Source organism: Hibiscus syriacus, unplaced genomic scaffold (genome assembly GCF_006381635.1).
Source record: "Hibiscus syriacus cultivar Baekdansim isolate YM2019G1 unplaced genomic scaffold, ASM638163v2 tig00110287_pilon, whole genome shotgun sequence".
NCBI lineage: Eukaryota > Viridiplantae > Streptophyta > Magnoliopsida > Malvales > Malvaceae > Hibiscus > Hibiscus syriacus.
Window position 1 is genome coordinate 155,686 of NW_024062662.1, and position 26,927 is coordinate 182,612.

General features: G+C 34.9%; 6 protein-coding genes across 10 annotated transcripts; 4 read left to right on the forward strand and 2 right to left on the reverse strand.

Annotated features, from left to right (window-relative positions):
• Positions 1–470: 470 nt before the first annotated feature.
• LOC120116209 lies at positions 471–5,819 on the forward strand. The gene is made up of 12 exons (XM_039136745.1): positions 471–590; positions 1,036–1,376; positions 1,453–1,603; positions 2,162–2,499; positions 2,572–2,722; positions 3,057–3,397; positions 3,471–3,618; positions 3,855–4,189; positions 4,264–4,393; positions 4,570–4,895; positions 4,971–5,088; positions 5,221–5,819. Exons 2-12 carry the CDS (start codon positions 1,044–1,046, stop codon positions 5,685–5,687), a joined length of 2,838 nt encoding a protein of 945 aa, XP_038992676.1. The 5' UTR covers positions 471–590; positions 1,036–1,043; the 3' UTR covers positions 5,688–5,819.
• A 783-nt stretch (positions 5,820–6,602) lies between these two features.
• LOC120116211 (nuclear transcription factor Y subunit C-9-like) lies at positions 6,603–8,605 on the forward strand. Of its 3 annotated transcripts, none has more exons than XM_039136748.1 (4): positions 6,603–6,748; positions 6,916–6,960; positions 7,443–8,278; positions 8,421–8,605. In XM_039136748.1, the coding sequence occupies exon 3, from the start codon at positions 7,474–7,476 to the stop codon at positions 8,251–8,253; it is 780 nt and encodes a 259-aa protein (XP_038992679.1). In that variant the 5' UTR covers positions 6,603–6,748; positions 6,916–6,960; positions 7,443–7,473; the 3' UTR covers positions 8,254–8,278; positions 8,421–8,605. The 3 variants fall into 3 exon arrangements, with proteins under 3 accessions (XP_038992679.1, XP_038992680.1, XP_038992678.1); XM_039136749.1 differs by having other exon boundaries at positions 7,453–8,278; XM_039136747.1 differs by having other exon boundaries at positions 7,468–8,278; positions 8,421–8,604.
• Positions 8,606–9,887: 1,282 nt separating this feature from the next.
• Positions 9,888–13,992, forward strand: LOC120116212 (alpha-crystallin domain-containing protein 22.3-like). The gene is made up of 3 exons (XM_039136750.1): positions 9,888–9,985; positions 12,952–13,316; positions 13,614–13,992. Exons 1-3 carry the CDS (start codon positions 9,969–9,971, stop codon positions 13,844–13,846), a joined length of 615 nt encoding a protein of 204 aa, XP_038992681.1. The 5' UTR covers positions 9,888–9,968; the 3' UTR covers positions 13,847–13,992.
• Positions 13,993–15,492: 1,500 nt separating this feature from the next.
• Positions 15,493–19,019, reverse strand: LOC120116210. The gene is made up of 5 exons (XM_039136746.1): positions 18,136–19,019; positions 17,816–17,933; positions 17,259–17,611; positions 17,026–17,124; positions 15,493–16,763 (listed from the first exon to the last, which is right to left on the reverse strand). Exons 1-5 carry the CDS (start codon positions 18,975–18,977, stop codon positions 15,578–15,580), a joined length of 2,598 nt encoding a protein of 865 aa, XP_038992677.1. The 5' UTR covers positions 18,978–19,019; the 3' UTR covers positions 15,493–15,577.
• A 1,186-nt stretch (positions 19,020–20,205) lies between these two features.
• LOC120116184 lies at positions 20,206–21,630 on the forward strand. The gene has a single exon (XM_039136727.1). The coding sequence runs from the start codon at positions 20,206–20,208 to the stop codon at positions 21,604–21,606; it is 1,401 nt and encodes a 466-aa protein (XP_038992658.1). The 3' UTR covers positions 21,607–21,630.
• A 1,145-nt stretch (positions 21,631–22,775) lies between these two features.
• Positions 22,776–26,362, reverse strand: LOC120116213 (putative protease Do-like 14). 3 transcript variants are annotated; one of them, XM_039136753.1, is made up of 12 exons: positions 26,299–26,362; positions 26,090–26,190; positions 25,904–26,006; positions 25,561–25,653; positions 25,287–25,466; positions 25,068–25,195; positions 24,620–24,831; positions 24,280–24,361; positions 23,845–23,987; positions 23,375–23,495; positions 23,118–23,210; positions 22,776–23,022 (listed from the first exon to the last, which is right to left on the reverse strand). In XM_039136753.1, the coding sequence occupies exons 2-12, from the start codon at positions 26,102–26,104 to the stop codon at positions 22,906–22,908; spliced, it is 1,287 nt and encodes a 428-aa protein (XP_038992684.1). In that variant the 5' UTR covers positions 26,105–26,190; positions 26,299–26,362; the 3' UTR covers positions 22,776–22,905. The 3 variants fall into 3 exon arrangements, with proteins under 3 accessions (XP_038992684.1, XP_038992682.1, XP_038992683.1); XM_039136751.1 differs by having other exon boundaries at positions 22,777–23,022; positions 25,561–25,656; positions 26,299–26,361; XM_039136752.1 differs by having other exon boundaries at positions 22,777–23,022; positions 25,561–25,656; positions 26,090–26,180; positions 26,299–26,315.
• Between the last annotated feature and the right edge of the window lie 565 nt (positions 26,363–26,927).

A 26,927-nucleotide genomic window follows, 5' to 3' on the forward strand; every position in this document is an offset into this window, starting at 1 on the left:
AAATGTATTTTTCTCGAGAAAAAAATACTAAAAATATCAAATTGTATATATGATTAGGGAGTGAATAATCCTTATTATAAAAGTGGTAGAATGATAGAATTATCAAATGACAATTATTTATTTCAACTACTCCCTAAACATGGGTACGGTGTTTCTAACTCAGTTTACTTCATTTATAAACGTTCAAATTCAAATAATCTTGCTTAAAAATCTAATAACTTAATTCGATTAATTTATGCAATACGTACGATCGGATAATTTCTTTACGAAAATCAATAAAGTGTTGGGTTCAATCTTCAGATTTTGGGGGAATAAAGGGATTTTAGCGGCCCATCCGACTGGTCCATTGAAATTCGGTTTAGACCAAGTTTGAAGGGTCCAATTGAAGCCCCGTTAACAGCCAAACAGGCCGTTTCTCCTTTAAGCTTTCAATCCAAAACACCCTTTCTTTTCATGGTTGGATTCTAAAGCACCCTTTCTTTTCAATTATTTTGGTTGGATTCTAAAGCGCACACACACTCGCGATCAAATTTCCCGAAAATTGAATCAAAATTTCTCCTTCGCCACATCTCTGACCAGAAAATATAAAGGTATCAAACTCTAATCCTTTTTACTCTATTTTTTACCAGCAATTTCGCTTCTGTTTCCGTATCGTTACCGGAAAATGCTGGAAAAGACAAAAAAAAAAAAAAGAGTTATGAAGTTTTGAGTTTCAGTTGTTTGATCGAATTAATTTAACGTAATCTCAGCTTAATTTAGATAGGATTTCTCTGCTTTAAACTCTTAGGTAGCAGAAACCTTAAATTTGACCATTATTTATGCTTAATTTAGATAGAATTTCTCTTCTTGAAACTCTTAGGTAGCAGAAACCTTAAATTTGACCATCTTTTGGTCATCTTTACAATTTTTTATTTCATTTTAGCTTATATTAGCTTTGAATTTTGTATGCTTGTAAGTTGTTACTTAAATTTCAATATTTTTTAAAGCACTGTAATTCTGATTTAATTAATTTATGAATTTTTTGTGTATTATCAGGGGGAAGAATGGGAAGCAATGCTCCTAATAGCAGTGATAGAACAAGAACAAATTGGACGCCGGCAATGGAGCGATTTTTCATTGATCTTATGTTAGATCAAATGCATAGGGGCAATAGATTAGGTCATACATTTAATAAACAAGCTTGGACTGATATGTTATCTATCTTCAATGCAAAATTTGGGTGTAAATACGATAGAGACACTTTGAAAAGTCATTATACCAATCTGTGGAAGCAGTATAATGATGTGAAGAACCTTCTTGAACAAAACGGGTTCAGTTGGGATGATACAAGGAAATTGGTAGTTGCCCCTCCTCATGTTTGGAATGCATATATCAAGGTGAGGATGATGTTCTGGTTCATGTGAAGGACTTTTCATTTTTATATGCTCTTATTTGATTATAATGGATTTGTAGGGTCAGCCGGATGCACAGGTGTATAGGAATAGAACTTTGGTGAATTTCAGTGACTTATGCTTGATATATGCATACACACAGGCGGATGGAAGATATAGTAGGTCAAGTCATGATATTGACTTTGATGATGATGCTCAAGGGGTGAATTTCGGTGTGTTCTTGTTACTAGTAAGGTTATATATTTCCATTGGCATTGATAAGCTGAGTCCGTTCTGGGGTTCTTTATGATTATTGAAAACTCCTTAACTTTTTAGAATTATGAATGTAGCTAGTAAAAGTCAATAAATACCATTATAATAATGTTTCACATGAATTGATTGAGAAATCCAGTAACATTTTCAGTGTATTAGTATCATATCTACTTCTATGAAGAGTGTCTGTGTACTAAATGCAAACCTGCGATTTTGTGAAGCCCTTAATATAACCTTTAATGAGCCTTTTGGTTACAGAACCTTAGCTTACTAATATATGTTCTCTTTCTCACTTATTTTCTGCAAACTAAGCCAGGCAGTCCTTGTTACTTCCTTTTTTATTCAAACTCCAGATCTGCCAGGAGACATGAAATTTTTTATGATGGGTTTTCCCCCCTGCAAGTGTTGTAAATGATATGAAATGGATTATTATTGCATTTAAATGTCTTCATCATTTGGCAGGACCTTTTTTTTAATGAAGAAAAATGAACAAGCTTTTCACTAATTCTCAATTCTAGGTGTTGGAAGTTCCATTCCTGCAGCAAGTGACGAGAACCCAAATATAGAATGGACACCAGCCATGGATCAATACTTCATTGAGCTTATGCTGGAAAATCTTAGAAAGGGCAACAAAAGTAAGAACACATTCGGCAAACAAGCATGGAATGATATGCTTGGTTCATTCAATGCCAAGTTCTGTTTTCAGTTCGCAAAAAGCTTTTTAAGGTGTAGATATAGGAAACTGTTGAAGTTCTACAGTGATGTTCATAGTCTACTACTACAAAAAGGGTTTTCTTGGGATGATAAACAAAAAATGATGGTTGCTGATGATCTTGTTTGGGATAACTATATCAAGGTATATTTCTCTCTGCATTCAACATGGAAATTGACTGATTAGCACATTATAATTTCCTTCGTTATATTTTAGGCACATCCAGATGTTCGTACCTTCAGAAACAAGAAGATACCGAACTACCAAGATTTGAGGTTGATTTATGAAAATGCAAGCAATAGTGTAGTTTCTAGTCATATACGCCAAGGAAGATGTACTGGGCCTAAAATGTTACCAACTTGGATTGGTAAGTTTTGTTTGTGTGTAAGTAAACATGAAATTTCTCTTCAGAGGGGTAGGTAGTGGACTGTATCATGCATCCGATTGTTTTGCGAAGTTAGCAACATTGAAACTTGACAATAAATGTGGATAAGCTATGCTAATTATTATCTTAGCCTTTTAGTGGTTGATGTATTTTCCTGGTTGGATATGGATCTTCTGCCTTGGTTATCTTATTACCTTTTCATCTTATTACCTTTTCTTTCTCTGACAGCAAGCTATAGGAATATTCTGGTGATAAATATTTGTCTCCTTCTGTGATACTTTGGAATATGTATATGATGCGTTTACTGCTCTTGTAGGTGAAGAAAACAAAGGCCATCTCAATGATAGAGATGAGATGTTAAGTACACATTGGACACCAGCTATGAATTGCCATCTTATTGACTTGATGCTTAACCAAGCACTTGGGGGGAATAAAATTGGTCATGTTTTCATACCTGAGGCGTGGAAACAAATTGTTGCAATGTTCAGTATAAAGTTTGGATATCACTATGATGAAGAGGCTTTGAAGTCCCAGGCCAGACACTTGAGGGGGCAATATAATAGTATAAGGATACTACTCGAACAGAATGGATTCTCATGGGATGACGCACGAGAAAAGGTCATTGCTGCGGATTATGTTTGGGATGCTTACATGCAGGTGAATTTCTGTATATCTCTTTCTGTTTTCTTTGTGTCATGCTATTATTTTAGCTCAAGTGTAATCAATGCAGGCACATCCCAATACTCAATCATACAGAAACAAAATATTGCCCGACTATCACAAGCTATGTGTTATATTTGGTCAAGAAACTTCTAATCAGAGGTGCAGTACGGCCCAAAGGGTGTGTCTTGAAAATGAGGACCCAGATTTGGGGATTGGTATGCATTTTCTTATATAATTCCTAAACTACCCATAATCCCCAAACTAATTAAATTGGAGGCGATTGCGCTTAAGTAAACTCAAACCTATGACCTCCAGGTTGTTGCAGTAGCAACGGTGCCAACTGATCTAAGACTCAGTTGGTGGTATGCATTTATTTTGAACAGACATGCATATTATATCAAGTTTTTTCTCTGCTGTAGTGGGGCTATTTTCTCATGTAAATACATTGTAGGAAATGACCCTCAATTCCATGCCAGTAATGGTTGTTCAAGGATAAATTGGACTCCTCCGATGGAAAGACATCTTATTGACCTTTTGTTAGAGCAAGTGCATAGGAGCGGTAGGATGAATGGTGATTTAGATACTGAAGTATGGATGGATATGTCTCTGTCATTTATGGAAAGTTTTGGATTACAACTTGACGAGGAACTTTTGAAGGATCATCATAAAAGCCTTGGCAAACAATATCGTGATATGAGGACTCTTCTTGATCAGAGAGTGTTTTCTTGGGATGAAACACGGCAGATGGTTACAGCCTGTGATGATGTTTGGGAGACTTATATCAGGGTACTTTGCTTGTTTTTCTGTTCTTAGATGTCAATTGTTTTCTTTTCTAAGTAGCTAACATATGGTAAGTGTAGGAATACCCAGACGTTGACTCGTACAGGAACAAATGCAAGCCTAATTATAATGATTTATGCTTGATCTATGGAACTTCAACTGATAGGAATGGCAGACGATCAGGTCAAGATGCTAGCTGCAATGGACATGGTGAGATTTCTGTTGCTAAGATTATATGCACTTGCATTAACTCTAGAACTGGTGCTATTTCTCATCATCTAAAAGGCAGGGTGCTTATTATTTCTCATGATTTATCAATTAGTTTTAGCAACTTTGAGGTACATTACTTTATCATTCAACTTATTCCTCATCTTGAATTGTTCAAGGAACCATACTGAAAAATGGCTACTACGGGAGAACCAATTGGATACCGTCTATGGATCGATATTTCATTGATCTAATGCTAGAGCATGTTCGTCAAGGGAGTATGATCAATAAAAAATTTAGCAAGCTTGCATGGGTTGACATGGTTGCAAAATTTAGGGCAGAATTTGGGCATCAATATGACAAAGATCTCCTGAAAAGTCGTTTTATGAACTTGAGGAAACGATTCAATGATATGAAAAATCTACTCGACCATGATGGATTTTCTTGGGATGAGATGCGACAGATGATAATTGCTGATGAAAATATCTGGGCTATTTATCTAAAGGTGCTGCTTGATCAAATTTTCTTATGGACGAAATTTGTGATGTCGTTAATCTTAGCTTAAATTTGGCTTGTGCAGGAACACCCTGATTCACGATCATACCGCAACAGAACCCTTCCTAGTTATAATGATTTGTTCTTGATTTATGGAAATGCAAATATAATTGGGTGGCATTTGGAGGCAGAAAATTGTGCTGGTGCTTTCCCCTCCCTCTTTCTTGCTCTCAAAATGTTTATGTGAATTGCCTGTATGCATGGACAATGTTACTTCATTCTTTTCTGGGGTCACTATTATGGTAGATGTTGGTTTTGACTTTGTACTTTTGCAGGTGAAGAGGTGGATGAATCCAGTAGCAATCCGACGAGGGTGCATGGAATCGGTAGTGTGGATATAAGATCAGAGATTGACAATGATGCTCTTGATATGGGGTTCAATGATATATTCGACGATCTGCAATCTCTGGCTGCAGAGTTTGAGATACCCGATCAAAGGAAAAAGCGGAGAACTGATACTTCATCAACTCCAGCCTCAAGAAAAGCCTCAAGAACCGATCAAGGAAGACTGCATCCAGTTGATGAGAGTCCGGTTAATGCCAACACCAGTTTTAGTGATGAAGATCGATATGATAGCTCAATTGAAAGCATAGTTGATGCTCTTCAGGCCATACCAGGCATGGATGATGTGCTCTTCTTAGACGCTAGCAAACTTCTTGATGACGAGAAAAAGGCCCGGATGTTTGTGGCTATGGATGTCGATCAACGGAGGAAGTGGTTATTAAGAAAGCTCCGACGATAGCATCGGTATAGCGCTTTCTTAGCATGTAAATTATGTTTCACTTTCACGTCACCTGTTAATGTCCTTTGAGCCGTATGTGAACTATTTGCATTCAATAGATGCGTGTTTATATTCATTAGTGGAATTCCACAATTGATTTCTTTCTCAGTTGAATTGGTCAGGATCCTTGATTTGGCTAATTCGGTAAAATTGATTCAAATCTAAAATAATTTGAACTGCTCTAACAATTTGAAATCTACCTAAATTCCGAATAACTTAAAATAATAAGAACTTAAAAGAAACTATTTGAAATGATAATAGAATAAAGTATACAAATGAGCTTTTGACTATAGGGTATTGTTTTATTAAATCGATTAGTAAAAATTACAAAATGATTATCAAACTTCATATATTTTAAACTCGGCATTTTCGTTAAAAAATTTATGGTCCTGAGTTAGACGTTAACTTGTTGATTCTAATATGATAAAATCTGATCTTAGAACCGTTTGAGCTGTATTTTTGTGGATCGACTATTCGTTTACATTATACTGTCTAGCTAGTACTTCAAAGCAACGATGATACTAATAACGTCAGTAAAATGTGATTTTATCATATCCTAGTTAACGTGTTAACATCTAGCTCAGATGACCATCATTTTTTAACTGAAAATGACTAGTTCGGAACATATTAATAGTCTGACGACTATTTTGTAACTTATAATAGTTGAGGACTTAAAAAAATGTCATCCTATAATCAAAATATTGTTTTAAAATTGATATTATTTTAAAACTCAATAAAACAATAACTATAATCGAGAGATGATTCATATACTTTACCTATAATAATAATGAAAGAAGGAATAGAGCCAAACTTAAAATCCCAAATTAAAAAGTGACCCAATAAATCCAAACAACTGATATCCGGAAGGCAAATTGATTTGAAAAGGGTAATTTGGTGAGAAAACAAAAAAGGAAAAGAAAACGCAGAAAGAAGGGGAAGTCCGGGTCGTATAAAAGTAGCTTCTCAGTTCTGACATCACATGTCAAATACCCAACTTCAGCTTTTCTTGTTTCCAATCTCAGGTTAGTTTGTACGATAAAAATCCCCCCTTTTCAACCTATCATTAAAAAACTACTTTTTCTTCTTCTTCAATGTAACCCTAAAACTTTCCAATTTTGGGTTTCTTTTCTCACCCTACGTAAACAATTCTATTATTAACACTTTTGACATCTCTTCTTTTTAATCTCAGGCTCCTCTCAGTCTTCTTATCAAGGGTACGAATTCCCCCCAAAAGGTATCACTTTTTCCTATAATATTATTTATTGGTTTTTTATTGAAAAATCCATTGACCAATCGCCATTTTTTCCTCTTTATTGTGTTCGTTCTTTCTTCATTTTAGATGGAGTAAATCTAGATCAATTTCATGTTTATAGTGTCGGATACGAGTAAGTTAATTTTTCATGAAGTTTTTTCATGTATTTGGAGGGTTTGAAATTATATCATCTCAAGGAAAATACAGAATCGGAACAATATGTATAGATTTTTATCATAAATGCTGGTGATTTGTGTCCTAGGCTCGAGTAGATGTTGATTTGAAGCGGTAATGGAACTTGATATTCCATGGCAGGATATTAGTCAGAATAGGTTTCGTAAAATAAGAAAAGAAATGGTTCCCGTTCACCGGAGATGATGGTTCTTACAACGTTTATTCGGATTTCGATGTTTAGATGCAATGAAAATGTAATGCCTAGTTGAAGTGTGTTTATTCAGAGGCAGATGTATTAAGTTTTGGTTGAAGCAGATTAGAATGGACCAGCAAGGACATGGACAGCCCCCGGCTATGGGGATGATGGGTAGCGGAGCTCAAGTCCCTTATGGTACTAATCCGTACCAGAATCAGGTGACTGGGGCGACCCAAAATCCAGGGACAGTTGTGACATCGGTCGGAGGTATTCAGTCCACCCCGACGGGAGCACAGTTTGCACAGCACCAGCTTGCTTTTCAGCAAATCCACCAGCAGCAGCAACAGCAACTTCAGCAACAACTGCAGACATTTTGGGCAAATCAGTATCAAGAAATCGAGAAGGTTACAGATTTCAAGAACCATAACCTTCCCTTAGCCCGGATCAAGAAGATCATGAAAGCTGATGAAGATGTGAGGATGATATCTGCCGAGGCTCCTGTCATTTTCGCTCGGGCATGTGAAATGTTCATCTTAGAATTGACATTGCGTTCGTGGAATCACACGGAAGAGAATAAAAGGAGGACACTTCAGAAGAACGATATTGCGGCAGCAATTACCAGGACTGACATATTCGATTTCTTAGTTGATATAGTTCCGAGAGAGGATTTGAAAGATGAAGTTCTTGCATCGATTCCACGCGGAACAATGCCTGTTGGAGGGCCTGCTGACGCATTGTCTTATTACATGCCTGCACAACATGCACCTCAGGTCGGGACTCCGGGAATGATAATGGGGAAGCCGGTGGTGGACCCTGCTATCTATGCCCAGCAGTCTCACCCATACATGGCGCAGCAGATGTGGCCACCAGGTCCCGAGCAACAGCAGTCTTCTTCTGATCATTAGCAACTCTAGCATAGAATTTAAGAAGGTAATTCGATACTTTGAATGGGAATTGAGAATTGAAACCTTAGAAAGTAGAACAAAGAATCAGAACGATTACGATTGCATTAACCCCGAGAAGTTCGATTTATTGCTTTCTAATCTTCGTTTACTTTCTAAATTGATTACAGAGTAGGCCCTCGAGACATCCTGAGAATGTTCATCGGGGCGGAATAAGGAGGCTTCTCTCCGGGTTAAAAGCCTTGATCAAGGTTATAAGCTGAAGAACAGACTTTGTTTTGTAAATACTATGCTTGAAGAATGAAACAATTTACTTTATGCCTTTCTGTTTTTTCGATCTCGTTTCTAGTTGGAATGCTACTTAAAGAGATGTGAAACAAGAAATATCTATCAATCTATTATAAATTTTATTATGAAGCAGTATTTCTTAGTGATTTATATTTCTAACTGTAAGGTATGAGCTCGTTGTCAATGATTAAGAAAAACTACGAAAAAAAATACTATATATTCAATTGGTAATCCACTAATGATCAACGTATTCCATTTTTAATCCACTAAATGATCAACGTATTTCATTGTTAATCCACTAATAATCGATTTAAAAAGAAGGGGTAAACTACACAAATAGCCATTAATGTTTGAATAATTTTTTGTTTTTGTATTGAAGTTTCAAAAATAACAAATTGATCACTAACATTATCGATTTATAATAAAATGGTCACTACACTATCATTCTTGTTAAATTGATAACGTGGCAACCTTAATAAAAAGATAAATATTTAGTTTTACCCCTTAACTACCATTAAAACATCAAATAAGCCTTTGAACAATGATTTTATATCTAATTTACTCGTAAACTTAATAATTTTCAAAAAATCCAAAAATTATAATTATACTTAGTAAATTTTTTAGAGAATAAAAATCTATACAAATTATTAAAAACATAAAAAACATAAAAATTAGAAGATATAAAAAATACCAAAAAAGTGATGAGTTTATAAGAAAATAAATACTAAATATATTTTTATCCCAATTTATGGGAGAGATTTAGTTATTCTTGACGACAAGAAATTAACTATGGTTGTGACAACAGCTCCCAGAATAAAAAGAAAAACACCATCTTGCTCTCAAATAATGAAACTAATTGCTCTTTTCCACTCGTGCTAAAAGATTACAACATTCACTCAACACGCCGCCACCAATCAGAACAAATAGTGAGGTATATGCATCATTAACCCTCACCGGTTACTTTATAGTAAAGATATTTTAGGTTTCTTTTCATTCACTCAGCAACCCTGACACAGTCGACAATGAAGATACCTTTATATTATTTCAAATAACCCATCATAACTGTCCAAATTGGGGTTAAATATAATCTTTGAATCTTTTTAAAAATTAAAGTACTTTGGATATAAATTAAATATAAAATTATTGTTCAACAATATATTTGATGTTTTAATAATAGTTTAAGGATAAAAATTTATTATTTTTAAAATTTTAGTAAAAAAATAAAAAAAACTTGAACTTTAACGATTATTTGTATAGTTTATTTAAAAAAAATCACAACCAAGTAAGGCAAGTGCCAATTGTTTCAACGTTAGTCTTTTCCACAAAACCCGTTGGCCCAAAGAAGAAAAAAGTATAAACATTAGATTCTTTCAAATTGTATAAACAGCGTTTGAAACTGACAGAAAACTCTCAGTTTTGCTTTCTCTTCAATGGCTTCTCCAATGAGGTAAAGATGCCCCCATGGCCATACATCTTTTATACAAATCTATATACTGTAATGCATGTTGTCTGTACGTCTAACCCAATGATGTTTGTTTGTATTCGGCAATGGAATTAGCTGAAAAGATACAGCTTTGAATTCCCATTTTTCGATTTGTATTTTACAGTTTATGCCATCTTCTCTCTGGGTTTTGGATGTATTTGAGTATTTTTTTTTTTTCATGTTCATGATGATGTATACGATGGGTTGTTTGAATTTCTATGCCTCATCTCAGATCGAATCTGTCGTGGTTTTTAAATTTTCTGGTAGAGAATCAAAATTCCATGTTTAATTTGTTTTATCCCTGTATATAATTATGTGATTTATTTGCAGAAATCAAGGATTCTTACTTTAAGATTGTTATATATAAAATATTTTCTATTGATAAAAGGTGTATGGAAGTTGAATTAGGATCTCGCTATCTTCTTCTTTGGCTGTTTTCTTTTTCTTTTTTGGGGGGTGGGGGTTCAGGCTTGGACTTCATTACTAAGATAGCCTCTATTTTAGGGTTTTCCTAGGGTTTTTTACTGGCTAACTTTTTCCTATTTTGGATTTTTGATAACTTCTATTGGAGCTTTTCTCTGAATATATGGATATTCCCCTGTTCAGAAAAATTGAGGGTAATGTTCAATGTTACTTGGACTTGTGTGAATCTTGAATGTGGATATGCATTCGTCATGGATATGTTCAATCTTTTTTTGAAGTTTTTCCTTATATTTGAGGGTTATACCCCCATACCCACGTCTGGATATGCATTGGACATGGTTACTGCAAGAAAAATAAAAAATCAGAACAACATAAATGTTTATTTTACTTGTCCCTTCCAGGTAGAAATCAACCACTTCCTTTCCAACATGCATTCACCCATGAAGTCAGCATCTGCATTACGGACAACTGAAACTTACCAAACAACTCAAAAACCCTACTATATTTGTGTCTTTGTATCCATCCAACTCCTTTATTTGCACCCTTGTTGATGAATGCTATAGTATTTTACATTGCTTCTGTTAAGGCATATGATGAAGGTTTGATATTCTTTATAGAGTTGGTTAAAGATATACAACCACTAAAGCAGGCATCACTACACTTTTGAATGATAGTTATCTTCAATCATCTCTTTGTTGTTATGTGGTAGGTGTGACTTATTGAATAAAATCTCAAAGTTAACGAAAGATGAAAAAGAAAAAATTCAGAAGGGCATGTAGTCATAAAAGTAGGTCCAAAACGGGATATCTGAGGTAAAAGAACTAATATTGCTGCTTGACATTAACCATGATACAGACGGACGAAGGGAAGGTGGAAGGCCAGGGACCCTACACCCTCTTCCCCTCGAGATTGCCTTTGATTTCTTAGTGCTTTTATATTTGAGAACTTGTGAAAATTCATTTAGACACCCCAAAAAGGAAACTATTCTTTTTAATATGGTCCCCAAATCTGAGATTCTTGGATTCACCCCTAGATACAAGTACCTAAAACTTCTTATAGGCAACTCTATATCTGTTATACCATTATGGATCTAATGTGTCCGTAAAGTGTGGAAATTTATTCCTATTTAAAAGGAATAGATTTCTTGTAATATAGCTTATGTGAGACCTATAATGTAGGTTGAAGAACTTCCTAAAGTAGATTTTTCACTTTTTAAAATAAAAACTGTAGTTGCAAAATGATATTTCTCTGAAATAGGTAGAAACATGTGCGTAGAAGGATTGCAATGCACAAGTGCATTTAATTTGGTTTAATTACCTCTGTGTCAACATTAATAAATCGGTATATCTAAGTCTGGTACAGCCTAACCTTGTTCACTCTTTACTATGTTGTCTAGAGAAAATTAAAACTTCATAAATTATTTGCTTTCTGTATTACTTGTCTTTCCTTCATCATTTTCCTAATTAACCTTAAATGCATAATAGAGGGTTTCTTAGAATGCTGGATGTGAAGCATTGATTGTGTGGTTTGAAGTTCTTGATAAAGTATATGCATGCAACGCATGTGTTATACATTTTTGAAAGCGGGAGATGGCTGCACGTGTTATGTTACACCAAACTTATTTCATTTTTTATGTGTGTATTACACATGCATAACATGCATATCTTCTTGGTTTTGGCAAGAGCAACTAGTCAGTTTTATTACTTGGAAATTTATTTATTCAATTAAATAGGTAATCTGTTGGAAACATATAAATTAGCTGTAAAAGGAAAAACAGTGGAGGCAGTGAAGAACATTTTAATATTTTTAACGGGGATAATAAATGAGTATATTTTGGAAGGCGGTCTTGCATTAGGATGGTGACATTATATAGACCATGGTTGTAGTTTTCAGCCATAACCTATTAAGTGTAAGCTGCATCTTTAAGGAACACACACTTTCCTAGAGAGTAGCGAAGATGGACATTATTTGTAAGGAAAATCTAGTGCCCTTAGTCTCAATAATAGGGTTTTATGTTTGAGCAAAACTACTTAAAAATGTGATGGTTTTCTGTTTCAGTATGTTATTGGTGATTTGATGCATGTTTCCGTTACTTGTTTAGTTTGGGATTTTTGTATCATTTTAAAAAAACCATTATTTTTCTGTTTTAACCCTGTAAGTGGATTCAATATTTGTTTTCTCAAATGTTTGAGAAATTTGATTTTTGTGACCAAGGATTTTCCTCCCTTAAATAACTGATGTCAATGTTATGTGTTTCTCCGTGTTCTGTTTCCAAAAGATTCCTTACATTTTCTTTCAATGGATTAGTAAACAAGCCTAAGTTTCGTTGCTGACATCTTATAAAAATAAAAAAAAAATAAAATAAAACCTCAATAACATATGATAGAAATGGTTGGGCTGGAGGGAGACATGTAAGTTGTAGCATTGCTCATGAAAGGTAGCTTTTGTTTTGTAGACTCGGCTCTAGGTTCATGTGTAAACGTGACAATCTACTTGTCTTCCGGCAGTTCTGAAAGGACAAAAGGCGAAAATTACGAGCCTAATCGCATGAATCCCCAGCAACCAGTTCTCGATGTGGCTCCTCTGAATTGCGTGCCATACATGGGTCCAACTAATCCAGATATGTTTTCTTCACCAACCAAAGAGAACACAGAGGCTGCAGACGCTGTTGGTCCAGCTATGATATTTCTGCCTTCACAATCAACAAGGGAGGAGTTGGATACCATCTTGGCAGCTACCAAAAATGGAGTTGCTCTGACTGGTGCTGCAGCCACAGGATCAATTGGACCTGTTATTGGAAAAGTGGAAATTGGTGAACTGGAGGATTCGTACTATTTCCGTGTCTCCCTTCCCGGGGTATCAATGGACAAAAGTAAGTTCCTTTAATGTTTAAGATCAACCACTCTGTTCATGACATGATTGCTAAACTCACTTTAAATAGAATTGTTTGCTTTCTTCATTAGATCAGAAATGCCTCGTCTCTTTGATGAAAATGATCTCTCGAAGATTGTTTTTTCCAGGATTTATGATTGAAGCAAATCAAGTTGTCATGTTAATTGATATTGAGTTCTCTGATAGGAAAGCTTGAATCAGCATATTTATCTTTCTGTCTGTTTTGTTATCGATTTCTCTGGGAGGAAAATTGAGATATTCGAGTTTATGAGTGCAGGGGATTTCAATTGTGACATTGAACCTGATGGAAAAGTAGTAATAAAGGGGATATCAACAACCGGTGAGAAGATAGTATGCAAGAACTTGCAAATCTTTCATATGCTGACACAAAATCTATGCCGGCCGGGACCCTTCACCGTCTCATTCCAGCTACCTGGTCCGGTCAATAACCAAGAAGCGACTAGCTATTTGGCTAATGGAATGCTTGAAGCCATTGTGAAGAAGATGTAATTCAGAAGCGTTACAAAGCCAGTCACTGCATTTTTCTTTGCCTTGCATGCAACTCAGTAGTAATATGTTAAGCTTTAAGCATCAGTTTAGAGACTGATGAACTTTGGAACTCTTTTCGAAATAAAATGGTTTAACATTAGTCTTCCCTTTTCTCCATTGTTTTAGTTTTTATAGTAGAAAAGTGCAGTAAAAGGAGGGATAAATACAGGTAGAAAGTAATAGAGTTAAAATCGGTACGATTCAGTCGGATTTTTAATAAATTATTTTTATTTTTTATTTTTTTTATAGAATTTTAAATTTTCATCAATTTAAGGGACTACATGTGTTGTTTACCCTAAGGGGAATTTTATTTAACGAAATAGTGATATGTTTATGACAATATTTTACTTGATACAATTTCTAGAAGAAAAATTAAATTATTTTTTATTATCAAACCTATAATTAAGTAATTTCAAAGTGTAATTTAGTTTAATTTTTGAATTAATTACTAATATTCGATCTTTTGAACGACTAATCTAGATCGAGTGCTGCATAGGCGACTCTCCTAACCAGTTTGCTCCATTCGTAAACGTCAGGGTTTAAACCTTTGACATTGCTTAAGGAATCTAGTGTCTCATCCGACTACACGAACTGGTTATTGATGTAATTTAGTTTAATTTTTAACAGTTAAACTAATTGAAATCTAATACTTTTGCGTAAATCATAATCGTCGTCTTGAATTTTTCCCCCATAAATTTATCTCATCGTGTAAGAGGTAGTTGCATGTGATAGGTCTCCCATGAATCTAACATCAGCTAAATTTTCTCATCGAAAATAAGGTTTGATTCTAGATTAATTTGTTTTAAGAAAGTATATTAATTTAGCTAGGTATAATTTTATTTATTATAATATTAAAATATAATTTAGACATTCTTATTTGGTAAAGAGTGAAATATTATAATTTAAACGTAAGATCATGTCATTTATTAACTTCACAGTGGATAAAATAAATTTTAATGGTTTGTTGCATGACAAAATTTTCAAGATTTAGGCTAACATTTTAAACCCACCACATATATGAGTCGGATTTTAGATGTTACATAATCATATATAAAATATTTTCATAAAATAGAACAACAATATGCAATTATTATAAATCAAACAAGAAAGGGAAATAAATACCCGAAATATGATTCACTTAAAAATTATTGTCATAATTTCATGCTAAAGGTATCATAACATTAAATTAATGTGTAGAATAATAAAATTTTAGATTCATTCGAAATTTGACCAACAAGAAAAACATCAATCAAATGTCTCTCGCAAATATTGAACTCATTTAATGATCTTAAAATAAAATACTCTTAATGAAAAAAATTAGGCACCTAATGTCAACTTAAAATATAATTTGTGAACTTATTTTTGTATTAAGTCAAAATATAAAAATAACATGATTCACTTAACGAGCCTTTTAACAATCTTTACTATGTAAGCACTTATTAAAAGTATAATAGAGAAAATATTACACTTAAAACGTATAACAGAAAAAACATGAGACACCTATTTTTAACGAAAAATTCTTTAGATACCTAAAATTGACTAAGAAATAGTTTAAACGTTTACTTCAATTCATTATGTCAACCAACCTACCTGAAAGAACAAATTCTATGGTTTTGGCATTGAAACACTAAAGGAAAAGAATACGAAAAATTGTGTTAAGAATACAAATATAGTATAGAATTGGCGGATAACTCATCTTTCAATAACACGCCTACTGTTGCTAAATTCTGAAGGATCATGATCCGTCTCCTTCCCATAGTCAAGAGACTTTCCCCGAGGCCTACCTCCGAATCCTCCATCTTTCCTACCTCCCTTGCATCTCTGCATATTGTTCTTCATTCTTTGCCTGCCATGTTCATCCCCTCCAAACCTCCTATTGTCACCCCGAGACCCTCGATGTGATCTATCCCAATTATTGTTTGAATTGTTGTTTCTGCCATCCTTCTTGCCGTTTGATCTTGGTCGCGAATCTTTTCTGAATTTGTAATTACCATCATCACCGTACCTGCGAACACTGTTTCCTTGGCTGCCAGATCCTATTTTACCCCCTCTTAACACATTTCTCTTTGAATGAGGACCATCATTTTCATAGTCTGAACCGGATAAGGAACCACCTTGAAAACCAGAGCTTTCTCTGTTCCGAAATCTGCCTCCGCCACGACTCCCTTTGTCCTCTTTCCACCGTTTGGATCCAAAATTTTCAAAACTATCATCGCCATCAGAATCCAAATCAAGGTCCATTGGCACACCTCTACCCCTATGCTTCGAATCAGCTACATGACTAGATTTCCAGTTAGGATGAGCTGAAAGTTCTTCATCTGAATCAAAATCATCATCGGAGTCGGATAAAGCTACTCTTTTATTCATGCGCTTAGAGCCCTGATTTCTCTCTGGTTTAGAAAACGCCTCATTGTCGGAGTAAACATTCGAGGAAGCTTCCTGTCCAGGATTATTTTGCTGAGAGTCAACCTCATAACTATCAATATCATCAAAGTCATCAAATCCTAATCCATGTCTGCTGCTATTAATATCTGAATACATTCTTTCGTGGACCCTTGAGGCTCGGTCAACTGTATCATATTTATCTTCAATTCCCCTAAACTCCCCCCCACGGGTCTGGTTATCCGAAGGAAAAGCTTCACCCTTTACTGAAGTATCTGCATACTCAAATGCAGCAACATCCGCCCCATCTGATTCATCGTCATCGAAGTCAAAATTCCAGGCATTGGAGACCCCAGGTTGTCGGGCAACCTTCTCCAACCTTGTCCTTGGACCAGGTTGCATTTCCTGTATTTTAGACTCCATAAATGCATCAGGTGGACGCTTGCAATCACAATGAAAACATGCCATATTTCTCCTATAATTTAAGAAATTGCACCTGCCAGATCACAATAACAATAAACAACTTAAAACAGTTCCTCAGTTTAAGATTAATACATAAAGAGTCACCTTCCTCATTTAGAAGATGATCACTGCGAAGCCACAACATCGATATTTCAAGACTATTTTTTTTGATAGGAAATTTGAAGACTATCAACTTAATAGATAGGTAAATTTGAATAGAACAAATGAACTTTGAATCAAGCAGCTTGTTGTAAAAATTAATGCAGGATGTGCAAGGGAAAATAAACTAAACTTACTCGGGGCATTCCCATTCTCCGGGAAGCAACTGTCTCTTTGGCCGCTTAGCATCACATTGTAGACAGACTGTATTCTTTGCAAAATTCATGAAATCACACCTGAGATGATATTCAATGTTTTCAGATATTAAAGTATGTTCAAATTTCTAAAAATCTAACATGAAGCATCACAAAAAAGGTTGAGAATATTATTTTTATAACTACATCCATTTGAAACTTTATAACGCACGTACTTTGGGCAAAGCCAATCTCCCTTTTTCATCTCAATATCATCACGTCCCACTCGCTTCTTCGGGGGAGGAGGAGGTTGTTTCACTTTTGGTGGAGGCTTCTTTATCACAGGTGGTGGAAGATTAGGGTCTATAGGTACAGCACTCAACTTTACGACCTCATATAGCAACTTACGAGCAACAGTTTTTACAGACTTCTTTTTCAGAACAGATTCATTCACCACGGAACCATTCAAATAATCAAATCCATATGTCAGTAGGACACGCATAGCATCAATAGTCCGTGCTTCATCTTCTTTGTTTGTCAGGAGATATCCTCTCTCACAAGAACTCCTCAAACTGCAGGAGCTACAAACCTGATTCACAATGAATAATTTTACCACAATTGAAAAACAGGAAAAGGGGAGAAAAAAGCGGCAATCTTCTGAGCAAAAGAAACGAAAACCACGCATGAAGAACACCACCACATGAATGATTAAAAGGCCAAAAGGAAAAGCAACAACTGCAGAGATTTTGCTGGATATGAGTAAAAGACACAGGATTAAAGAATTAATACTTACATCTCCTTCATCAAGGTGGACATGTTTTCTCAAGAGTTTTGCAGAGAAAACCACCTTCTTATCTGTATTCGGGCATCCAAAACCAACCAAAATTTGCATATCTTGCCTTGATAGTGACCTGAAAATCAACTTTCTATTTCAGAGCCAAGCAAACAAACACTAATCAAAGCAAGCAGTTCCATATAAGCATATTTTTTTTTGGATAATTGAATATATGAATTCATCCAAAGAAGCAGAAGACATCAATACACAATAACTAAACAAACCCATTTCATATAAGTACAATGCTAATCATCAGAAACCAAACATAATATAAAAACCTCAATATATCAAACCGGTCCTTCCCGAAATTAATACAAGCAGTTTGTACGGTCTTGTAGTCCTTAAAATCAATTCCAGCATCATCCTTAACTTCCTCAACAAAATTAGTCATATCAAATCCCAACTCTTCCACCATTTTTCCATCATCTCTCCTTTTATGATCAAAATAATTCTGCTGCACTAATCTATCCATCAACTCTATCCACTCTGGCCATGGGTGCACCACCTCCACCTCCTTGCCCTGCAACTTTCCCAACACAGTCACTGAATCAGTTTTCGAAACACCAACTTCAGCCTCATTTTCAGCACCTTCCGGGTATCCCTTATGCTCCCCATACTTCGAATCCCTCCAAGCACGGAGTGCATCCTTGTTGTGTGAGTCGGTTAGCTCGGGCGAGTTGGACAAAGCAAACTCAGTAGGATTAGCATCATTCTTGGCAATACCAGATTCTGTGTTTTGTTCTTTGTACTGAAATTGCTGTTGGGTTGCTTGAGATTCCTTCTTCGACTGTCGCCAAGCTCTTATACGCTGTAGAGTGTCGTCGTTCTCGAGCGATTGTTGTTGTTTCTGCTTTTCGATTTTATCAATTTGTTCAAAAACGAAGCTCATACGAGCTGAGAGAGAAGTTGGTTTTGGTGGGTCATGAGAGGGGGCACCCTGCGGCTGTTGGGAAGCAGAAGAGAAGGGCTTTGAAATAACGGTGGTAAAACATGGAGGAGGAGGAAAGTTACGAAACTTTAGTCGGGTTCCATTACAGAGAGAAAGGCGTTTAAGGAGAAGGATAGTAAAAGGAGACTGCCCCATTTTGAGGGGCGTAAAGAGAGACTGGTAAGCTGCCATAAACAAGTCATAAACCCTCCTCCGTGGATGAACCAAGTCTTCCACGAGGAGATGACGCTTAGAATTGAGTATTGTTAAGGGTCCAGAATTAGCCTTTGTGATTTTTGGGCTTACATTACTCGGCCCAAAATTATCATTCGTGTTGTACCATAATTATTTAGATCTTACTCGTACTTTTTTAAATAGTTTAAAGTGATTATAAAGTATATCGCTTCAAAATCTTTCTTAACCATTGATAATGTATACATACATTGCAAACGTAGATTCTCGAACTTAGAACTTTAAAAAGAATAACAATATTTTACCACTGAAAACGATGAATGAATTCAAAATTTATAAAATTTAAACATAATATAACATTTCGACTATAACATATTTGTATCGTTATAGGAAAAAGAGAGGTGATAATTTGTATCGTTATAAGAATAAGTAATTTGGGAAAAATAAATATTAAATTGGTAGAACTTTTAAATATAAATGGTTAAATTTATTGAATTCTTTTGATTTAGAATCAAATTGATAGCATCTATAATTTTTTAGGACTAAAACTGTTATTACACCATACCATTTAACTATTCTGTATATTATTCAACAATTCGTTGACTTGTTTATAATAACATTTTAATTGAATGACTAAATGTAATTTAGAAAAATGACTCGTTTGTAACTTGACTAATAACTGTGTGACCTAGAATATAGTTTACCCATATAACAATTTATAATATAATACGTATAGCTAGCATCTTGGTTCACAAGCATTGCACTCACTTTAACTAAAAAAAAACTTGCCACTGGAGTGTTTAGCTTAAATTGTACGATTTTCCAGCTATGAAGATCAAGTTGGCCCATTCTAAATTGCTAGATTGAGATCTGTTTTAATACCAAATTTCTAGGTATCCTTTTCTAGTTTCTGTTGATGAAAATTGCCAGTTTTATCAGGTATGTTTTACATTTGCTCGTATATCGTTGTTTTTATCAGTTTCGTTAACTAGCTTCTCGTTTATTGAGAAAATGGAGGCAAAACTTGAAAGAAAGAAAGAAACACTACAAATTCGTATTGTTATATTTGAAATGACAGGCTATGTTTATAGGTCATTAATTGCAGAAAGCATGCGGAATTTCCTACCTTCTTTTTTTTCTCGGAAACCAAACAAAGCTAATTTGCAAGTTCTCGTAAATGTCTAATTTCTACTGCGTGTTGTAGGTGTAAGGATTGTGAATTTAAATGATGAGGATGAGAAGATCTTGTGGACTTGCAAGGATAATGGGTTGGCTTCAGATTGTTCTGGGGATACTTGTTATAGTTGTAAGTATCTCAAGTCTCTTTAGGTTCTATTCTGCTGGATTTTTTGTTCACAATGAAGATATATGCCGCCATTTTTATGGCATCAAGGATGTTTATGAAGGCTTCGATGTAAAAGCGTTGAACGATTGGATTTCAGACATACTAAATACGATTGAAAACCTGCAAGAGAAGTTAGAGATGAATCTGCAACAGATGGAGAAGAACAAAGATGTATTGGACAAGACTAGTATTACAAGATTGGAGTATAAGAAGTATTTGGAGGTGGATGTTCTTGGGCCAGTTTATAGTGCTTACATTGCTCTCAGACAGCTTCGGCTACCTAAGATCGAAGGTGTCGGAAATGCAACGGTGAAAGAGGATCCATTGGTTAATACATTCATAACAGAGGAAATCCGCAAGTATATAAGCCCGAAAGAGAACAGAATTGGGAAGACGAATTTCTATGGGACCGAGAAGATATACAATACGATAGGGCATGCATGTGTCTTGATGAAGAAGGAACTTGAAGAGTACATGGATTATGAGATAGGATCCTATTGCAGAGATGATTGGAATTTGGCTCAGAAGCTTCTGGTTAGTGGTTGTGATCCGTTGCCCCGAAGGCGGTGCTTGACGAGGGCTTCCAAGGTATACCAGAAGCCGTATTCTATCAATGAGTCTCTATGGAATTTGCCCGATGACAGAAACGTAAGGTGGGGAAATTACCGGTGCAGGAATTTCGGTTGCTTGTCGGGCAAGAATCCGAAGCGAGGTTATACAAAGTGTACAGGATGTTTCGAGATGGAAAAGGAGAAGCTCAAGTGGGTAACTAACAGTTCACTTCCTGTAGATTTCTTGATTAGAGATGTTTTGGGCATTAAAGCAGGGCAGATAAGGATTGGTCTAGACTACGGCGTCGGCACCGGTACATTTGCAGCGAGGATGAGGGAACTGAATGTAACTATTGTCTCAACTGCTCTGAACCTGGGGGCTCCTTTCAACGAGATGATCGCACTCCGAGGCCTAATTCCTTTGTACGCAACATTGAACCAACGACTTCCGTTCTTCGACAACACGATGGACTTGATTCACACGAATGGGTTCCTGGACGGGTGGATCGACTTCCTGCTGATGGATTTCATCCTTTTCGATTGGGACAGGGTTTTGAGACCGGGAGGATTGTTGTGGATTGACAGATTCTTTTGTAACAAAAAGGATCTAGATGACTACATATACATGTTTCTGCAATTCAGATATAAGAAACACAAGTGGGTTGTTGCCCCTAAATCCCACGACCAAGTCTATCTTTCTGCGGTTTTAGAGAAACCACCTCGAGCTATTTGATTGGATGATGTAAGAAACACAATGTCTTATCTTTGTTTAATAACAAGGATAACTTTAGAATGAATGTCGCGTACTGATATGTATCATTAATTTTGTACGACAGACTTTTTTGATAAATTCTAAATTTAATCATGATCCTACTTGAAAGGAAGAGATGTTAGCAATGCAAATATTGGAGGGTTAGTTTTAAGGAGTCTGTTACCCTTAGGAAGTAGTTGGATTTAGCAATTGAATATTCATTGAAACATGAAAACTCGATAAGGATAAATAAAAAAAAACTATGAAGGGATCAAAAAAAAGACTTGGCTGAAATGGTAATCAAATTAGAAATATTTTCTACTTTATTGTTTGCTATTGACAAATGAAAATCGAATGCAGGTGTCGTACATGATGATATAGTACGTGAGATTCTCTAATATTAAAGAATTTGTTTGGATAACAAATATTGTTAATAAGTCTAAGCTTTCCTTAGCAGTGAACTCATAAGAATCAATTCATCTCGGTGATAAAGAAACTGTTATTATTTTTAAGATTTTGAGTTCAAACATCATTAATGTAGAGATATAAATATTTAATGTTAAATAGTTAAAAGTTATATTTAAATAAATATTATTTTATACTTACCCAAATTAATGATGAAAAAAAGGGGTGCTCATTCAATTCTCGGTGTGGGCCAATGTCCAATGATTCAGTGAGCTTTAAATAAATAAACAAATAAAATGGATGTACTAAATTGGGGGCTTGCTACTAATTGCATGGGTAACAAGCTTTGATGGGCCTAGTATTGATATTCTTGACCGATCGGTTCTGCTTCTTGGCGTAGGTGTATCCGAGGACTCCAAATGTTAATACTAATAATAATTTAATTTTTAAAAAAAATAAAATTAATATATTAATTTTTCGAGTTACTCATGAATTTTTTGAGTCGGGTATTAATTAATTCACTTTCTCATTAAGAATTCAAACTCGAGTCGAGTCTATTTGATTAGAGTGTTGACTGAACTTTAACTCACGATTTATTTCGTCTCATTTACGAACCTAATAATAGCATTATACTCCTTAATTGGAGGAAGGCATTACAAGGAGACTGACAATGAAAATGACCAATTACATGATCAATCAGCTCCTACAAAATAAACGTTTCAGTTGCCAAGAATTCATAACAAAACCAACTCAAGAACATTTCTCCTAATCATTTCTTTGTTTGTCTTTCTATAAAAAAAATTGTAACTCGTGAAGGGACATGAAATATAATGTATAACCCTTCCCAAAGCTTTAAAGTAGATTTAACCATGCCTCTCACATATCCGGATTAGCTTCCTCAGGGATCACAGTCAATTTGACCACTTCATTATTTGCTCTTTTCACAACAACATTCAACGGTTTCCCGATTCTATCATCCATTATACCAATAATCTGCCACTCTTAAACATCAGGGTGTAAATTTCATGAACCGAAAGGAAGCTAGTCGGTGTGGCAAAATAAAGTTTTAAATCTATTGAATAAAATACCTCCTTGATACTTTGAACTGGTTTTCCATCAAATTCAATAACAACATCACCCGGACGGAATCCAGCACGATCAGCTGGAGAACCTGGGGTTACCTGGACAAAATTCAATGCACAAAGAAGATGAAAGATACCCGGTTTTCCGTAAAAATCTAAAACACGGTTTGATGGAAACATACAAATCCTCTTTCACTTGGTTTGCAAATCCAAAGTATTATGAAGGCAGAAATGATTGAAGGAAGGAATTAAGATAAACATACCATAGGAACAAGTATGCCTTTCTCAACATCAGGAAATTTGGCATCTCTTTCTTTAAGTTGAGCAATGATTAACTCATTAAGATCGAGCATTTTTAATCCAAGCCAAGGCCTTATAACTCTCCTGTTTAAGAAATAAAGTTAGTAACGCATACAATCTTTTATGGCGAAACAAAATTGGAGGAAAGCTAACTACATAAAACAAGCCAAAAGGACAAATTTTGTCATGATATTTGATGTCCCATTTAAGATTATATGTGATGGGCAATGAAAACAAGCAACAAACTTCAAATGAGTGTTATTTTTGCAAGATTAAAAGATTTAAATCTTTCTATGTAACCCATTGGTAGAGACAAGTCCCATCAATGTTCAAAAACATGAAGAACAATAAAGATCACATAAGCTCCATTACTATAAGTGAAGGAAATATTTCAAATTTCAATAAGTAGTTCCATAAGGAGATATGATTAAACCCGTTCTTCTTGAAATGCTCTATAATTTTGGAAACTGAGTCGATGGGTATCGAAAAACTCAATCCATCGGCAATTGCTACTTTCATAATATTAACTCCAATAATTTCTCCATCAATATTAACAAGGGGGCCACCAGAATTTCCCTGAACCGGAGAAGTGAAGAATAGATTAGTATATCGACAAGTATGGAGTCATACAAATACAAAGTAGACGAACAAGTTTTAGGAAAATCTCATCATTGGTATCCTTGAATACTACCAAATTAATAACACTACATGCAATCCAAAAGCAGAACACAGGATTCGGCACTATGCAAATCTGAAATCGCTTTTCATGAGAATGACTGAAATGCATACACATTTATATAATGACTATGTTTATAGCCACAAATGCAACATGTTAATTGATGCCCAGAAGCTGAGAGAAAGGAAGTACAGCATTGATTGCACAATCAGTTTGTAAATACTCTCTGCGCATCCCTCCGAGACCCAAATCACTGCTTTTACGATCAACGCAGCTATACAATGAGGTAGCAGAGATAAAAAGACATCAGTAGCCAGTCAGAGAAATCATCAATTAATCCTAACACATTCGTGCACTAATTTTCCTTCACCAGAAACTAAATAACCTGACAAACATAAAATCCATATGACCTAATGCCAAAAAGTGGCAGCAACAACCGAAATAACCATAATTTTCAAAAACAGAGCATGTAGTAGTCAAAACTTGAAATCTTTGAATGAATTTTCCTTTAAAAAAAATCAGGTAAAATTACCTCACAATACCCGCTGTTACAGTATTCTGAAGGGTAAGGGGGCAACCCATGGCTATCACCCAATCCCCAGGGCGAAGCTTGCTTGAAGAACCAAGTTTTGCAGTTGGAAGTGGAGTTTTAGATTTGATCTTAACTATTGCAATATCAGAATGCAAATCAGCATTCACTACTGTACCTTCAAATGTTCGGCCATCTTGCAAAGTGACATCAACCTGCAAAAGTTAATCATAATGAAGAAAAAAAAAACATGCAAAAATATATTGGTATCGAAATGCTGTCTAAAAATAAAAATACAAAGTCTAGAAAATTCGGATGCTTAGTCATGTGCACAATTCCAAGAGTTCAATCAATTAGAAAAATAAAAAACATCTTCTGAAATATGGTAATCAATCAGTAAACATAGTTGGGCCTTGAAATACTAATATACATAACAATTTTAACTGCTGACCTTTCCATTGGTTGTTAGTCGCCTGCCTTGAGAATCAACTACGCCATGAGCACATGTTAAAATAGTACCATCTGCATCAATAATAGTTCCAGAACACATACTCCTCCCAGTTGAAAACCCATAAAGTTCTGCACAATAAAAATTTACAGCAACGTAGACTAGACCATAAAATTATACTTCAGAAAGAAAAATCCCAATCCAACAAAAGCAGATAAGAACCTCGCTGAACAGACAGGTTGACAACAGCGGGAGCAACCTTCGCAGCTGCATTCACAATATAATCCTTGCCTAAACATCCGCAACTTGGTTTTCCTCCCTCTTCAACTGCTACTGGAGCTTCATTTGTGATATCTATAGCTGGAGCTGGATCAACTCTAGATAAAAGTAATGGAAAATTCCCTACAAATGCGTGCAAAATATAGATAATCTGAAAATAAACAAAGATACCTTTAAAGGATGTGTATAACTTAAAAGTACACAGAATAGTACAAACCAAATTGCCAATAATAAGAGGAAACAAAAGAAGAATGCCCTTGCAATGAGAGTTGTCCACGCAATAGTGTAGTAGTTGACAGTTTCACCGTTGCTTCTACAATTCAACCAAAAGTAATCAATTAGAAATACCAATAATCCACTAAGAATACGCAATTAGAAATACCAGAAAACTAAGACAACATTTTATGAGAATACTAGAAGTACATTTCAGAAATACCATAACTGTAAAGAGGGTTTATACTAATTTAATGTTCTTGCTAATTCTCAATAATCGAAATCAAGGGTATTATAGCAAATAAGAGCATAAAATCAAATATATTTTAGGAGAACTGAGAACTTACTCGAGTTCGGGTTGTTGTTCAAGTAAAGAAGACCATAACTAGCAGCACCAATGGCTACGATCCGAAGTATGGACTTTCTACCCAAAGTAGACGAAGCTTTTCGCTACCAAAATATATAAATAAACAAAAAAAAAAGAGTTTTGAGAGAGGATACTGATTAGGAACATAATATTGAATGCAAATTACCAGAAAATAACCCATGAATCCAATGTCAAAAAGCCTGGAGCTGGAGTTGTTTGAATATGAGCTTTCTTGTGTTTGATTCTTTTAAAACTCACTGAGAATTCCTAGAAAAATCGTGAAATATTATATATACAAAAAAGGAGCCTATATCCCATGAGTTTTCTTTATACATTAAGTGGAGTAAAGTACAGGAGAAGTGAGGAATAACTTACAGTGGGCAGAGATGAAGGATAAATCGATGGAACGACGGCGATGGGGTTACTCTTTGAAATAGAGTAAAAGAAAGAATCGAGGGAATTCGTTAGAAGCCCAGATGGTTTCAAACGGTATAATATCAAAATTACCCCCAATGTATGATTAAATTGTTATTTTAATTTTAATTCTTTAGAACATTTTAATCTTAATATTTTGTTTTGAGAAAAAAAGTTCGAATAAAAATTATTAGTTAACAAATGATTAACGTTCTAAAACATGTATTTTTGTTACTATATAATAAAATGTTGAGGACTAGAATATTCTTAAAATATAGAAGTAAAATAATTATTCTGATTAATATTGAGAGTTAATTTTTACATTATACCTTTTTTAAATAGGTTAACTGAAACCACATCTACGGAACTATTTAGTGAGATTGTACTTTAAACCATTACATTTTAGTCATTAAACTAATTATTTTGTGTCATCTAAAGCACCGCGTCCTTAATTTGGAAAAGATAATGTAATTTATTAATAATTAGTATTGTAACATATTTAATTCTTAAAATTTCAAATTAAAAGACATAATCTAACATGTTCTACTATGGTATTTACAAATTTATATATCTAATACTATGATTAAAAG